General features: G+C 37.2%; 1 protein-coding gene across 1 annotated transcript; it reads right to left on the bottom strand.

Moving 5' to 3' along the window:
• Positions 1–776: 776 nt before the first annotated feature.
• Positions 777–10,943, bottom strand: LOC145813417 (uncharacterized). Its single transcript, XM_082908813.1, has 2 exons — positions 9,794–10,943; positions 777–6,361 (listed from the first exon to the last, which is right to left on the bottom strand). The coding sequence occupies exon 2, from the start codon at positions 2,044–2,046 to the stop codon at positions 1,438–1,440; it is 609 nt and encodes a 202-aa protein (XP_082764939.1). The 5' UTR covers positions 2,047–6,361; positions 9,794–10,943; the 3' UTR covers positions 777–1,437.
• Positions 10,944–17,609: the final 6,666 nt, after the last annotated feature.

The raw sequence follows: 17,609 nt of genomic DNA, 5'->3' as shown, positions 1-17,609 counted from the left end.
GCAAAAAGGTGCACCCAAGACAATTCAAGATAGGCGATTGGGTACTGCGCAAAGTAATGGGAAACACCTTGACCCCAGGAGATGGAAAGTTAGGGCCAAACTGGGAAGGTCCTTACAAGGTGGTTGGGTTAGCAAGCAAGGGAGCATACCACCTAGAAGACAAGGATGGCAAAGCAATCCCTAGGCCATGGAATACGGCCAATCTCAAGTTATTTTACTTCTAGCTTTTCTTTTTCAAACATATGTAATTTTTCCTTCCTTCAATAAAATAAGAAATTCTTTTTAGTACAAATTATTCCTTGTAAAAGTTAGCTTTAGTAAAGATTGAGTATATTGCAAGCATTCTATTCTAAGTTACCTGGAAAACTGACTTAGAGGTTGGCTGGATTAAACCAACACCCTTCCTAAGCCCAGGATAAGGATCCAGGCTGCAGGACGTTTTGGTCGGAATAACCAAACATTGTTCTAAGTTAGCCGGAAAAACTAACTTAGAGGTTGGCTGGAATAAACCAACACCTGTTACTCTTCAGCCGAAGTAAGTGCAAGGCTGAAGAGTAGTTGGCTGGAATAAACCAACACTTGTTACTCTTCAGCCGAAGTAAGGGTATGGCTGAAGAGTGGTTGGCTGGAATAAACCAACACTTGTTACTCTTCAGCCGAAGTAAGGGTATGGCTGAAGAGTGGTTGGCTGGAATAAACCAACTCTTTGTTACTCTTCAGCCGAAGTAAGGGTGTGGCTGAAGAGTGGTTGGCTGGAATAATCCAACTCTTTTTACTCTTCAGCCGAAGTAAGGGTGTGGCTGAAGAGTGGTTGGCTGGAATAATCCAACTCTTTTTACTCTTCAGCCGAAGTAAGGGTATGGCTGAAGAGTGGTTGGCTGGAATAAACCAACTCTTTGTTACTCTTCAGCCGAAGTAAGGGTGTGGCTGAAGAGTGGTTGGCTGGAATAATCCAACTCTTTTTACTCTTCAGCCGAAGTAAGGGTATGGCTGAAGAGTGGTTGGCTGGAATAAACCAACACTTGTTACTCTTCAGCCGAAGTAAGGGTATGGCTGAAGAGTGGTTGGCTGGAATAAACCAACTCTTTGTTGCTTTTCAGCCGAAGTAAGTGCATGGCTGAAGAGTGGTTGGCTGGAATAAACCAACTCTTGTTACTCTTCAGCCTAAGTAAGGGTGTGGCTGAAACTGGATTGGCTAGATTAAACACTTTGTACTCCTCAGCCGAAGTGATTATATCGGCTAAGGAGTGGTTGGCTAGTAAGCATATTTTAACAAGCCAAAACCGAAATAACAGCTGGAGTAATAGAAGACATTACAAAGTACAGGCATGCAAATCACAACCGGAATAAGAGTTGAAGAAAATTTTTCATTCATTGAAACTATTACAAAGAAGATTCATAGTTCGGTTACAACGGCAAAGAACAAGAAGGAAAAAATCAAGAAAAAAGATCTTCGATTTCGGCGTCGAAGGCAGCATCAGCGTCGACCTGAAGACCGGTTTCAGGCGCAAGGACGTTTTCAGTAGGAAGAATGGTTTCGGTCGGAGCCACGGTTTCACTTGGTTGATCAATAGTTAAATCTTCCACCATGGGCTCCGACCGAACTACTTGATCTGCATTCACAACCGGAGTATCCTCAGGGGCAGAGCCTTCATCAGAGTCTTCATCGTCTGAGCCCTCAAGAAATTGCTGTTGCATGGCATGGGCGTATTCCATCAGGGAGTTCGGTATAAAGTAGGCTGGAGGGTTGAAAACCTCGGTCTGAGGATCATGACCGAGCTTCTCAACGGCTCCCCTCCAGCCGCACTTAAAGAACAGATCCTTGGCAGCATTGCATTGTTGGGCATAAGCATCCTCTGCTCTCTTGAAGCCTTGTTTGTCAGCTTCCTTTGCCTTCTCCTTTATTTCGGCATCTTTCCTTCTTTCGAGCTTCACCAACTCGCGCAGGTATTTGTCCTTAAGAGCTATGGCAGTCTTCTGCCTTTCTGCCTCAGCCGAACTAACTAGTCCGGTCAGCCTGCTGTTCTCAGCCTGAAGCTCGGCCATTTGCTTCTTGATTTCTTCTACTTCGGCCGACTTCACTTCGGCTTCTGCAACAGCATCCCTTGCCGTCTTTCTGAGTTCCAGCACCTTCTTGTGAGTATTGTAGTTTTTTTGAATTGCCTGGCAAAAAACAAGGACTCCCCATGAGCCGAAATAAAAGTTCACAAAATTAGACAGAAAAATGGACAGAACAGCATACCAGGATCATAGACTTCGTTGCAGACCGAATGGACTTTAATTCGGTGTTTAGTTGCTTCTTGTGGTGCTCCATATCCTTGGGGAGGCACACACTCTTGGCTAGACTAAAGGCCAAATCGTGATCTTTTTCGGCGACAACCGAATCAGCATCCACGACATCTCGGTTTCTAAAAGTCAATTTCGGTACCCAACTGGTGGTAGTTCGGTCGGTGGGTTCCGGTTGGGGGCTCGGTGGCAAGATTGGTGGAATAACAGTCTCATCTTCATCAACCAAACTTGGTTCAGACTCACTGGTTCGGGCGCGCTTGGTTCGGCGCGATGAAGACGGTTGTTGAGAAGGGAGGGCCACAACAGCAGGCTGCGATTGACTCGGAGGCGTTACTTCGGGCCTAGTTGTTTCGGTGAGAAGGGCCCTAACTCTGCTCCTTTTCGCCATCTCTTCTTCAGCGGTTAATGGAACAAGTCTTATTTCGGGCAAGGTTGGGTCCGGTTCAGGCGCTTCTTCAAGAAGGAAGTCAGTCACTCTTGCTTTTCGGCGACCGCTGTACCGGTAGGTCGTCTCAAAGTTCAGAAGCTTAGCCCAACTCCTTTCTTTAAATCGTAGTGCGGCTCGCAAAATTGCAAGGTTTGGATAACTATATAAGGAATGAAGATGGGCGAAATCTACAAAAAGAGAAGTATTAGTTCGGTTAATAGACTAAAAAAACCGAAATAACATACAAGGAATAAGACCGAAGTTAAATTACCGGGCTCTCCTTTTTTCCAATTTATAGGTCGGCCAGGAATTTGGGCTTGAAAGTCCTCAAAGTTCCCAGAGACCCAGAAAAAATCATCGTCATTAAGATCTTTATCCGGTGTGTGTTTAACTATCTTCTCTCGGTGGCGGCGAATCCTAAGGTAATAGACCCACCCAGCATCTTTTGAGCCGATGGAGTATTGATGGAATATTTCGGCCAAGCCAAGGTTTAATCCGGTTTGGTGGTTCAGTGCGGCTATCCCCATTATAATGCGATATGTATTGGTGGACAGTTGGGTGGGGCATAATCTAGTCTGCCTAAGAAATTCACAGATTAATGGTTGGACAGGAAACCGTAGTCCGGTTTCTATTATGGATTGAAGGGTAAAAGGGACGAAGCCTTCATTTTCCCAAGGAATAACATCTTTTTTGGCCAACGTCAGATGAACGTCATCAGGAATTTGGTAATCTTTCCTAAATTCGGCCATGCCACTAGGGTTCTCAACTAGATACCTATACTTACCCATCTGGTGAATAATTTACTTATAATTTATATCGGTGCAAAAATCGTGCTCAGTAGCTCGGTCGAGCGCACGCAGGAGTGCTTGGGTAACCTAAGTCTGCAAAGTAAAAAACAGAAGGGGTTAAAGCACTGATCAAGGGACCGTGCTACAATTTAAAAGCAAGGTATAAGAGCCCTACTTTGGCCTCAAAAAACTGGTTCTATCTCGGTCCATCAAGAGGTTTGGTAGCTCGGTTTGAGCAGTTTGCTCGGTAGACCGGTTTAACGTCCAGGGGCAGCTTTCTGAGTTCGGTCAAAAAAAACTAAGAAAGCTGGTTTAGCCCCAAGGCCTAAATCGGTTGCAGTGTGAATAGTGTTACTTCGGTTAAGCCTCAAGGGGCGGCTTTCTGAGTTTGGTTTAGGAACCAAGAAAGCCAGCTTGGCCCCAAAAGCTTAGTTCGGTTGACAACCGAGGTTCCTAATTTGCTATATTCAAAACTAGGTGATCTTACTTCGGCTAAAGTGAGTCAGGCGTTGGTGACTCTTTGGGACTTTTATGTTCTAGTTCGGTTGTTGACTACAGTTATCTACTTATTTAGGGCAAACAGGATCCTAGTTCGGTTGCGGCCTAATTTAGGATCTAAGGCAAGGTTTTTACGGAAGTTCATGCACGTATGAACTCTGCTATCATTTTTTCGTAAGAGTACAGAAGCAAAAACAAAAAATGCACAAGCATGCTTCACCAAGACAGAGAAAACGAAAAAGAAGAAAGCAAAAACAAGTTTTTTCAAAACTTACCAGAGGGAAACAAAGGCAAAGAAGGGAGAATGGTAGCAAAACCACAGCCTCTTCGAGTGCAACGGAAGAACAGCTTGAGCACACAGAGAGAAGACGAAGAATATGAAAAGTGTAAGTGAATGATTCGAGAGTAGAAAAGTTGTTTTGTGAAAAAGGACAGAGAAGAGGCGGCAAAAAGAGGCGGGACTGTTCAAAAAGTTCGAAGTACGAAGGCGGCGTGATGACAGCTCACGGCCTGTCAGAGCCCGCCACGTGGCAAGGGAAAGGGAAGCGTTACAGTCGTGATTGAAGAGACGTTTGGACCGGATAAAGTAAAGCCCGAAGTAAAGTTAGCTCGGCTGGAGAAGCTAAAGGGTTTTTAGCTCGGCTGGAAAGGCTTAAATAACTTCAGCTCGGCTGGAGGACTGGTAATCCCAATCATGCTGTGCAGATGGAATTAAGGGGCAATTGAGAGGGTAATTTTTGGTAAAAATTGGGCCGAGCTATGTGATGGACTTTGTGGCCCAAAATGCCAAGGACTGGGTAAAAAGGCCGAAATGTTACTCCGGCCCAAGAGAGATAAAAGTCATTCCGGCCCAAGCTGTTAAAGTTACTCCGGTTCAAGAACGATAGATTTACTCCGGCTCTGAGGAGATGTTGACTTACTTCGGTCAAAAGAGATGAAGTTACTTCGGCTAAGGAATTGTAAAGCTGCTTTGGTTTGGACAACTTGAGTTAGTCCGGTCTCAAAAAGGTAGTCCGGTCATGATGAATTCGGGGTAGGTCGGTCGGAATGTTGCTGCTCGGTAGATCGGTCCAGACACACCACGGTTCGTGTATGAGAGAACCGAGACATGGTGTAGCATGAAGAAGAACCGAACTACTGTTAGTATGGCCTACTTTGTGGCTCGGCATAGCCAGTTTTACTTCGGTCAAATGGAAGTTCGGCCATAGAGAAAACCATCCCACTTGGTTTAAGCTGTGGGGGAGGGTGTAAAAGGATAAGCATTATCCTTAGGAGTATGAATCCTAGGAGAACTCCGCATGGAGAAATACAAGTCCTACTAGGATTGTGCCACAGGAAACTTATAAAAGCTCACAAACATCACCTTGGAGGAGGTAATTGAACATAATTCTTTCTGAGAACTTAGAGCTTTGTCTATTCGTCAAGTTTCTGACTTAGGCATCGGAGAGGTTTCCGGCACACACCCGCCGGCTAGCTCACGTTTGTGTTTTCAGGTGACAGAGCGACGACGTACGGAGGAGCGTGGACTTGGTCAACAGGATTATACGAGGAGAATTATTTCCTTCCCGTACAACACTCCATTAGATAACTTTCATACACAGAATCACAGCCACGGGGTTTCTTGGGGCCATCAAGAACTGTCCAGCTCGAATCCTCTTCCTTCGGATTAAACACCCCCAAGTTACAATCTTGACCCAAACAGTAAAAGACCTCATTGTAGAAAACTGCATTACTATGAGATGGTTGAAAATTTAGATTGCTATTAACCTTAGCCCAAGTCCAAGATTCCTCACCACGAGAAATGGATGAAAACCAAGCTATATCATTAAAAAGGCCGAGTATGCCAAAAACGGTACAGTCTAAGGATGTGGGCACGTAAGAGAAGGATACAGTATCAAAATAGTAATATTCAGGTAAATCTGGAAGGTCAATTTTTGCATTGGTGAAGGGATTGAAGAAGAACATAGAGTATTTACCTCTAGACATAAGCAACCAACCATTATTGGAGAAGCAAAGTACTACACCGGATAACTCAGGAGGAATAGCCATTTGGTATGTGTCCCTGTATAACGGGCTGTAAAAATTCAAAGGCATTTGTATCCACGGAAAAACCGAGCCAATGAGATTCGGCGATTGGGCAATGAATTGGAGATGGCACTACTTGTTGGGAAGGAACTGATCGCCATGTTTTGCAGACATTGCAGAACCTTTTGATATCGTAAAGAAAGAGATGTGACAAGATCAAGCTCAAAAGCTCCCTTGGAAGATTAGTCCAATCTCTCATCATGGCATCCATTGTTGTATTCTCTAGCTCTGATAAATTATGCTGATCAGTTAAATTCTCATCCATTATGATGACCTGAAACCAAAGAAAGTAATAAAATAAAAGATAGCGTTTGGTAGAGTTTTCAAAATATAATTTGAGAATAGGAGTTGTATTTTGAGTTTGTAAGTTTTGAAATTATGATTTGAGTGTGAAAAATTTGTTTGGTGAATAAGTTTTGAAAAGGGTTTTGGATGGAGTAGGAAATTTTTGATGTGACATATAATATTTAATACAAAAACTTACAACTCATAACCAAACACACAACTCAAAATTCTATTCAAAACTCATACAAAATTTAAAAAATTCTGAAATTTTTTTATTTAAAATATAAAAAATAACATGTGCCAATTGTAAATAAATAAATAAAAATTGCATTGTACCGGTCAACCGGCCGGTCAGCCAACCGAACATCCAGGAGGACGACTGGCCGGACATCCGGGAAGACGATCGGTTAGTCCAAATTTTCCTGCCTTTGGTAGAGTTTTCAAAAGTAAATGTGGAATTAATTTTTAAAAATATTAATCAAATATCACGCGCAAATTAAGAGGTAGAAATACATTTTCAAAACTCTTCCAAACAGAGCCAAAATATTTTACATTATAAAATGGTAACTTTCTGGTACCCTCTAATTCAATACAATATTTTTGGTTTAGATTTCAAGAGTGAATTTGACAAGCTTTTCATATCCCTCATCCAAACTGAGCCCAAGAATTATTCAGTATGTTTAGTTTGACTTTTCTGGATTAAGGTTGCGTTTGGTAGAGTTTTGTAAATATAATTTGAGAATATGAGTTGTATTTTGAGATTGTGAGTTTTGGAATTATGATTTGAGTGTAGAAAATTTGTTTGGTGAATGAGTTTTGAAAAGAGTTTTTGAATTGAGTGATGTGACATAATTTTTATATAAAAACTTACAACTCAAAATCAAACACAACCCAAAATTCTATTCAAAACTCATAAAAAAATTTTAAAAAAAAATTAAAATATTTTTTATTTAACATATAAAAATAACAAGTGCCAAAAAAAAAAAAAAAAAAAAAAATTCAAGAACACTGTTCCGAGCAACTGGCCGGACGTCCGGGGGGACATTCGGGTACACGATTTTTCAAACACGGGTGTGGAAATGTGTTTTGAAAACAGTAAACAAACGTCGCACTCAAACTTGAGCGTAGAATGATGATTCAAAAGTTGTACCAAACACAGAGTTTTTTGAAAACTGAGTTTTTTGTTTTTCGTGTTTTTTTATTTTTAGTGAATATTTTGAAAATTTTAAGCATTTTTTTTTTTTACTTTTTTAAATACACCTTACTTAGATGTATCTAAAAACTAAAAAATTTGTGAAAAAAAATTTAAAAAAATTAATAAATACATAAAAATATAAAAAATGTACTGAATTCTAGTATTTTTTTTTTGTATTTTTGATATTTAGTGAATTTTTAAAAGGTTTTTTCCACAATTTTTTTACTTTTTAGGTATAATTATGTTAGGTATATCTAAAAATTAAAAAAAATTGCTTAAAATATTAAAAAAAACAGTTTAAATAAAAAAATACGAAAAATAAGAAAGTAGAATTTTCTGAAAATTGTTTTCAGAAAAACGAAACCAAACAAGCTGATTATTATTTTTTTTAACATAGAAAAGAAGAAAGGTCATAAAATCTACACATCAGTAAGGAGTTTCAGAATTAGTATAAAATTATCAATGATGAATAATACTTGCACACCAAAGAAAGTGCATACTTATAACAAATTGAATATCTAATCAAGGGTGGTAAATTGTAGATAATATTATGGAAATCATGGTAAGAAGAAGACAATCCAGCCTAAATGTAATCTGTAATGCACTTTATCATTCAGATACTTCATACCATATTATCTACTAACAAGCTTTTATTGCATATTTTCAAAATTGATGATCTAAGAGTACCAAACACGTACAAAGATAAAATTATCTATAAATTTTCATCCATTATGATCTGCTGAAATAATTTTTTTTTAAAAAGTACTAAATTAATTTAAATTTCTGGTATCACCAAAAAATATACTTATCAACCATAATAGGGAGATCATGGTCATGAGGAAGTCTCTAGTGTGAAGTTAAAATCATTCCCAAAATAAATGGAAAGAGACCTAAGAGAATTTCTTTTCTTTTCTTTTTTTAAGGGGGAAAAAAAAAAACGAAGCCACTACCAAAGTTTTCAGTTATGTTAACACAAGAACAAGCAAAACATTGACCTCTTCTCAGACAGACTAGCTAGGCATAAGTTTAACATGAATGAATGCATTAAGAGAATGTGAGATAGCTCTACAATTATGACTCATAATTTGGGCTCCTAAAATTTGTTAGATCACTAACAATTTAAGAGTTAACATGACACTGCAGGAGAGAGGGGTTTAGATTTGATTCTTACTATTTGCCCATCACAACCGCAAATCTTTTGATACTTTTCAGCTATTGAACTTGTTGGGTATACAATGTCACTCTATACGACCACTTCTATTAAAATAATTAGTGGCGGCCGCTATGTCAAATGCCACAAAAGACATAAGTGGAACTGCTCCCTAACACTAATTAGCTTTAGGTGATTCACGAGAGCATCTCCTGCTCTAAAAATAGGCCTATGGGTGGGCACAATGTCAAATGTCATAAAAGACATAGGTGAACTCCTTCCTAATACCAATTAATTTTATGTTAGATAAGACAACTCAGGCGACAGAACTTTGTATATGCTGTCATTCATTCACAAACATGGGAATCAATATCACAGCCAGGTAAATCACACTACCATTGAAACTACTAATAGGGAACAATATGTTGATTGAAATATTAGTGACTGGTTAGTAAAACAAATATGGATGATTGAGAAAACATCAAGAATTTATCAAAACGTAGAGAAGAAGGTTATAGAACTACAGCAGTTTAAATCTTTTAGAAGTAATGTATGGTTTGTGATCTTCAATGGCAAGTGATAAATACTATACAAGAGTGTTGTCAGAATACTTTTCAGAGCTAAATCACTACTATCATCAATATGTATCTTAAATTAAATGCAATACACACAAATACTTAAATTTTTTTAGCAATTTTGGAAAAAAATTATTCAAATTATTTTATGTAAATTAATATTATCAAAAAAAATTCATTAACTTACTAAAAAAAGTTTTTTGGGAAGATATATCTATTGTATAAATAGTATTAAGTATATTGCATTATTAATTTATTCCTTGCGAAGACAAATATGTATTGATGCATGTATATATTTTTCTACAAGAACAACAATTCACAGAGAAATAGATGAGATTAGATATTAGTATTAGAAAATTTTCTACAATACTTCCTCTGAAGTATGATTATAGTCACATAAACTCACAATCAACTCTACAAATATATTAGACCTGAGGGCACATGAATTAGGGCAACTATTCTTCCATTAAAATCTGATAGAGAGAGAAAGAGAGGACTCACCGGACGTGGCTCTTTGCTGCTTGTTGTCGTGGCTGATTGGCTGCCCACTGCACACACCGATGATGCTCTGACTTCAGGCCCTTGAGAATGGGGCTTATTACTATTTTGATCCGAGGGTGGTTTAGCTGGCTTTGGTAAGGTTTATGTTTTTTATTTATATTTATAAAAATTTTATAAATTGATTTTTGTTTATTTTTTAAAAAATATAAATTATAAACGCATTTGATTTAAACAAAATATTTAAAAAATTTTAAAAACATAAACTAAAAAATATGTCTATTCAAATTTAAAATATTTACTTTTATATTTTTTATTTATGACAATGGGATCACACACATTATAATTGAAAAAAAAATTAATTAAAAAAAGTAATTGCAAAAAAAAATTTGAAAATAAATTATTTAAAAAAAAATAATTGAAAAAAATTTATTTGAAAAAAAAAACTAATTGAAAAAAAAATTAAAAATGTAGGTCCATCTGTTGAATTTATATTTTTTTCTCAAATTTATAAATTGAGACAACTATTTATGAGTAAAAAAAATTATCAAATAAATTTTTATGACAATTTTTAAAATTTTTAAAAACGAAATGGTTTCCAAAACGTCAGTATTCCAGGTTTGTTTCCTCTTTTGATTGGGAATGGAAAAAAAAAAAATTAGAAAAAGGAGAGAAGAAACGAGAAAGAAACCTTTCCTTCCAAAACAGGGTTAGACTTTCTTCTTCTAGTCCAAGAATTGTCTTCCATTAGGTCACTTAAGCCTAAGGGTGGTTTTTAGGGGTTGGGTCTGGTCTGTTCGTAGCTGTAATTTTCCATTTGACGTCGAAAATTGAAATGATAAACCCTAGAAATTAAAGCGTAGTCCACCATCGTCGACCATGAAGTTGAAGATGACAACAGTGGATAATCAGATAAATTCGTGGGTACATACCCTTCTAGATAAGGGAGCTGTGTAATCGGTTTGGGCTTTTGATGGACTGAGACAGAGTGCGAAGAGATTGAGTCCCGATTGAGTCCAATCCGGGACTGGATGACAGGACGAATCTGAGGCTTGGTTTGAACGAGTGCGAAGAGACGCCATTGAAGAGAGAAAGAGAGAGAGAGAAATCTGAGAAATCTGTCGAGAGAAAAATTACTGAGGACCATAAAATTCGAGAGCCTTCTGTCAGTTGTATTTTGGAATTGACAAACTTCAAAATTTAGGGTCGGTTTGGATTTGGGTGGATTTTTTTAATTTTTTTGGATTTTTTAGGTCTTGTTTAGTAATTTTTAATTTTAGTTAAAAAAATTATAAAGTGATTATAAATTGTCACATTATTTTTTGTATTTTTTTTATATATTTTTTTGTAAAAAATTAAAAAGTCACTAAAATAACATATTTTTGAATGAGGCCTTAGTTTTGGGCTAAAAATTCTTATTTGGCATTAGCTTATGACATTTTGTCATATTTAACTAAAATAACATATTTTGTTCTGTATAATTACTAGCGTATGCCCGTGGCTAAAGACACGATGTAAATAATATTAGAATTAGAATATAATTGTAATCCTAACACTATTTATTTTTTTTTAATTTCATTAAATCACAAATTTATTATAAAAATTTGGAGTTTTTACAAAATTTTTTACGAAAACTCGCTTTTACTTATATAATATAGGGCAAATTACATATACACCCCTTGAGGTTTGGCTAAATTACAGATACCCCCCTGAGGTTTCAGAAATTACATCCAGCCCCCTGAGGTTTGTATTTTCATAACAATTTGCCCCCTGAGGTTTATATTTCATAACAAATTACCCCCTAATTTCTTATGCAAATATAGCATTCAGGGGGAAATTCGTAATTTTTCAAACCTCAGGGGGGCATCTGTAATTTAGCCAAACCTCGAGGGGTGTATATGTAATTTGCCCTATAATATATAGCTAGATAGATAGATGTGTATAGATAATCTATTTGTAATGGTAGGATCTTAACAATATTTATCTCGTGGACAATTGTAATTAAGGCTATCCCTAGTGTATGCCCGTGCCTAAAGGTACAGTGTAAATATTGTTAAGATCAAAATACAGTTATAATTTATACATATTATGTTCAAATTTATGGAGTCTGTAAAATTTTTTAATCAAAATACTGAAAAAAATATAAAAAAATATTATTCTTCTTATGGATTAAAATATAATTTATCTAATTTGTTGAAGGAAAAAAAAAAAATTTGAGGTCAAATTATATTCAAATGAATTTTATAATTAGAGTGAGGTGACGGACACTAAAACACATGAGCCTAAGAGCTCAACACATAAAGCCTCTGTTTGGGAAGTGGGTTGGTTTTTTGATTTTTTTTTACTATTTTAGCCTGAGGCTAAAAAACCTGGTTTGGGAAGGGCTTTTTAGCTTTTTTGACTTTTTGGTGAGGTGTCTTTATGGTAAATTACCAAACTGCCCTTGACATGTGTTTTGCATGGCAACTCACCTTTGAATGGTCCTCCACGTCAGCACCGTAATTGGACCGAAATTGTTTGAACATTTTTTTTTTTTTAGTATTTTTTTTCTTTTGGGTTTGGATTTGGCGTATTTTGATTTTTTTTTTAAATTTATTTTTTTGATGGTTTTTTATACATTAATTAGTTCTTGTTCTTTAATTTATGTTTTTTTCTTTTTTTTTTTATTGATATACAATAACTTTTTTTTACTTTTCAAAAATGAGTTTTCATGTATTTTATTTATTTATAAATTACGTTGCGAATGGTAATTTTCCTTTTTATGTTTTTTTTTAAAAAAATATTTTTGAATGAGGCATATTTTTCTCATTATTTTTTTTATTTAAGTTTTTGTCATTTTTTAATTTGTATGGATTAATTTGTTTTTATATTTCAAAAATGGGTTTTCATGTGTTTTATTTATTTGAAAAAACATTTTTTTATGTCATTTATTTAAAATGATGTGAAAAATCATATATTGCCATGGCACATGACAAAAAATGAGGTCTGTTTTGGTTTTTTTGTTGCTTTGAACTTGTGTTTTTATGTTTTTAATTGACGTCGCACATGATAATTTCTGTATTAGTTTTTTTTTTCTTATTTGTTTCACCTTGTTTTCTTTTTCGAAAATGGTTTTTTATGTGGTTTTTGGTTTTTCAAAGTTAGGCACGTCACCAACAGAAAGGGGGTATATTCCCGTGTAAACACATTCTACTGATACATGATAATATATTTGAATACAGTCTGTTCCACGTGTGTTACCAATGTTACAACTCTACGAAAATTAGGTCAACTATTATATATTTCCCAACATTCTGTTATTACGCATGTAACATAATTTGTCGTGTATGCGAAGGCGCACCAATGCCATATGCGAGTCCTCATCCCCAACCATTAAACCATCCTCGTCATGTTCAACTTCTGGTATGTCATTTACTATTGTCATAGCCTCTTCCTTGTCACAGATTGGGTGAACAGTTGTTGGATTACCTGTGTTTCGCCGTATATAATTATGTAATGTCATTGATGCACCTACTAACTGAACTTGCACATTTGCAAAGTCATACCGAGGCATGTCTCGAATAAACCCCCATCGATTTTTCCAGGCACCGAAAGTGCATTCCACCACACTGCGTAACGACGAGTGAACTTTGTCAAATAATTCCCTTGACGTGAGTATTCTTGTTGGTGGTAACGGCTGCCTCTGAATGGTGCTAAGTAACCTATCCGGTTTGGATAGCCAGAATCGACAAGATAATATTTACCTGCAGACAGGATAACAATATATGACACCAAAAACAAACATCCCATTCATTTTCAAGTTACCGTGTTCCAGAAAAAATTATAGCCCCATAAATGCAGAATTCATGGCTATGTGTTACCTTCGTCAGGATGTGGAAATGGGACATTGTCATTTGTTAGTATCTCGTTGAAGATGCGACTATCATGCATACTTCCTTTCCATCCGCACGAAATGAATATGAAACACATGTCAAAATTGACCGCGGCCATGATATTTTGCGTGTGGCAGTATTTCCTACCGAAATATGTTGCCGCATCTGGCCCCGTAACCCATGCACTTACATGTGTTCCGTCTATTGCTCCAATACAGTCCTGTAAACAACCCAATTCTTTTGTTGCTTAACCCTAGGTTTGTCCAAAATTCCTCCAAATCACAATGTTGTTTTATAAAGACAAATATCCAAGTTAAAAATCATAAAAAAAAAATACGGATAATCCTTACCTTAAGCTTAGAAAATGAGAGAAAAAGTGAAGGAACTTCAACAATGCCCAAACCCAACTTCGTTCAGATCAAAAGGAAGCCCACGGCTTGCTCTACCTTTTTAACAAAGGGACATGGGTGAAGATTTCAACAGATCTAGGTGCATTTGTAGAGAAAAGTAGAGCTTTAGAGAGAGAGGGTGTAGATCTAGGGTTTTTAGAATGTTTAGAGAGAGAGACAGAAATGAAAAAGTGACTAAAAAGTGGTTTTTTATGAACTGATATACAAATAGATCGCTTGAGCACAAGAAGTGTCACTCAAGTGACTAGACACAAAAGTTGCATCGCTCGAGCAAAGAATACCAACTCCCATAAGTTTTACAAACAGAAGACCACCCCTCGAGCTCAAGAAAGGCCGCTCAAGCCAACACCATTTAAGCGCAAGAAGCTTCGCTCAAGCAAAGAATAGCACCTCCCAGTAGTTTTGCAGACCTACAAAAGTACTGAGAGTTCACAAAGACCGCTTGAACACAAAGTGTCGCTTAAGTGAAGAAGCAACATTTTGGACAACAACAGCTTGAAAAACAAGCTACCAACCTATTCCAAAGGCAACCAACACATCCCAATAGCCAAACTTAAAGAGAAATAAGGGAAAACAAGGCATGAACAATTATATAAGACAATGAAACCCAATTCCAAAACATCAAATGGGTCGAGTCTAAACCAGAATCGCTATAGGCTTAAGAGAACATTGTGAGAAGAATCCAACTTGTGCCATATGTGCACGTAATGAGTAAGGGAGAAATTGGGCTTGAGGCATCAACACTTCAGACATGTATATATAAGGGTTGAGGTAATAAACGGGAAGCATCACGAAGTAGAAGTAGAAGCAAAGAGTGGGGTTCGGAAAATCAGAGGAAATAGAAAATAATAAAAATCCAACTTGTGCCACATGTGCACATAATGATTAAGGGAGAAATTGGGCTTGAGGCGTCAGCACTTCGGACATGTATATATAGAGGTTAAGGTAATAAACGGGAGACATCACAAAGTAGAAGTAGAAGCAAAGAGTGGGGTTCGGAAAATCAGAGGAAATAGAAAATAATAGGAGCCGACATTAAGGTGAGTTATATTATACCTTGAGTCACCATAACATATTTTATGTATGTCTCGAGTTACCATAATTTATTTTATGCAATTCATGTTTCATAAGTTATATATTATTTTCTGACCTCTATTTGTTTAACTTAAAACTCAAGGATATGATTGTTTAAATTTTTAGAAATTATTTGACAATGGTTATATAAATAATTATTTTTTTTGTAAGTACCATCACGGGAGTCCCATGCCTTGGGACACTTAAATAAACCATTGGTTTCTAATTGGTCACTTTGTGGCTCTCTATTTGTCATAGATCTATTGACCTCTATTTTGATTGTCACCTTGGTGACCTCTGTTCTGTTCTAAACCGTAGTTATGATTACTTTGCTTATATAATTTCTGACTTAAAATTTTGTTGTTTAAGGGAGTACGTAATTATGATTGGTAGAAAATGCATCAACTTTGTCAATTGGTCTACTATAACCCATATTGTATCATTCTTTGAGACTGATTGTGGTAGCTCAATCACGAAGTCCATAGTAACATGTTCTCATTTCCATTCAAGAATAGGGAGTGGTTGCAACATTCTTGTAGGTTTCTGATGTTCTGCTTTAACACGTTGACAATGCATGTATTTGGAAACGTGGCTTGCTATGTCTCTTTTCATTCCTGTCCACCAGAAGTGTTCCTTCAAATCGTGATACATCTTTGTATTGCTATGGTGGAATGCAATCCTCGAACTATGAGATTCCACCAATATCTTTTTCTTGAGCTCTAGAATGTCGGGTAAGCAAATCCGATTTCGATATTTTAGCATTCCATTACTTATAGTGAAGTCAGGATCAGGCGTACTTCTTTGCTCCTCGTATTTTTTCTTCAAAAGCCTATCTTTACATTGATGCGCTGAAATTTCTTCAATCAACGTGGGTTCCACGATTATGTTGGTGAGCAATCCATTGATCTGGGGGGGAATGAGGGTACACGCCAAACTTCGGGTCGTTTTTCGACTCTATGCGTCTACTAATACGTTGGCTTTGCCCAGATGGTGATGGATTTCTATATCGTAGTCTTTCATAAATTCTAGCCATCGTCATTTTCTCATTGTAGACCGCCCAAAACTCGCTCCGCGAGCCCCCCTTTCGGAGAGGGCGCGAATTGTGTTCTAGCTACTATAGTTCGAACTCTTGCCACGGTTCTGAATCTAATCTCACAAGGTGCAATGTAAGACTAATAAATCACCAAAGAGTCCAAATCCGACAAATCATTTTGAAAAATCGATTTTAATCAAAAAGCGCCAAACATGGATTGCTTTGCCAGATTTCAGAGTCGTCACCTAAATATTTTATTTCAGGAAATTTAGGAAACCCTGACTCGTGCCTAAGGCCACGTGTCCGTCATCACCAAAGTTGTCTCGGCTAGGGAACTTGGGTACGAGAGGGGAAGGTCCTGAAATGAGCACCCCCGCTCGCCCGATCAAAGGATCGGCCTCTACTAACATGATATGTTATTTTTATAAACACATGTGTTCTTATTCCGATTTATTAGCTAGCTTACTATGTGATGCGCACAATATGCAAATATAGACTAAATCACTCAATTTGGAACAAAACATCTCATGTTCGTTTTTCGAAAAATGGTTTGGAAGTGTTACTCGCAAGTAGGCTAAAGCGCGGATTTGTCACTCTCAAGTGGGCTTAGAAAAACATGATTTTGCCATTCTCAAGTGGGCTTAAAACTCACATTTCGATGAATTATTTCAATTCAAGCAATAAAGCCTTCATCCACAAGCATTCATGCAGTTAATCATTTAAACAAATAGCCTCATGGCAAGCATGCTATCATGGTAGTCACTTACACACATGCAAGGATGCTAAAGCGTAAACACTCACAGTTGTAGACGTCCCCGAACGTCCCGGGAGGGAAATCCCATTTTGTTCATTTTGGGCTCACTACAATTCAGGACTCAAATGTCACGGTCCTGTATCTAATCTCATAGAGTGCAATGCAAGACCGATGAATTATCAAAGAGTCCAAATCCGGCAAATTGTTTTTGAAAACAGATTTTTTTGAAAGAAGTGCCAAACATGGACTACTTTGCCAGATACAGAGTCGCCTCCTAAATATTTTATTTTGGGGAATTTAGGAAACCCTGACTCGTTTGCCTAAGGCCGCGTGTCCGTCATCACCAAAGTTGCCTCGGCTCGGGAACTTGGGTACGATTGGGGAAGGTCACTTCGTGAGCACCCCCGCTCGCCCAATCAAAGATCGGCCTCTACTAACCATAATATCGAGTTTTGAAAACATTATGTGCTCTTATTCCGGTTATTAGCCTAGATTTACTATGTGATGCGCACAACATTCAAGTATAGACTGGATTGCCCAAGTTGGAACAAAGCATCGCACATCCATTTATTTTGAAAATGGATTGAAGTTTTGCTACTCGCAAGTACGCTAAAACACCAGTTTCGACGAATTATCCCAACTCAAGTAACCCAGCCTTCACCCACAGGCATTCAGG

Source organism: Camellia sinensis, chromosome 15 (genome assembly GCF_055761805.1).
Source record: "Camellia sinensis isolate YWXY chromosome 15, ASM5576180v1, whole genome shotgun sequence".
Lineage (NCBI taxonomy): Eukaryota > Viridiplantae > Streptophyta > Magnoliopsida > Ericales > Theaceae > Camellia > Camellia sinensis.
Note: the sequence above shows the minus strand (reverse complement) of the source record. Positions and strands in the feature narration are given on the sequence as shown.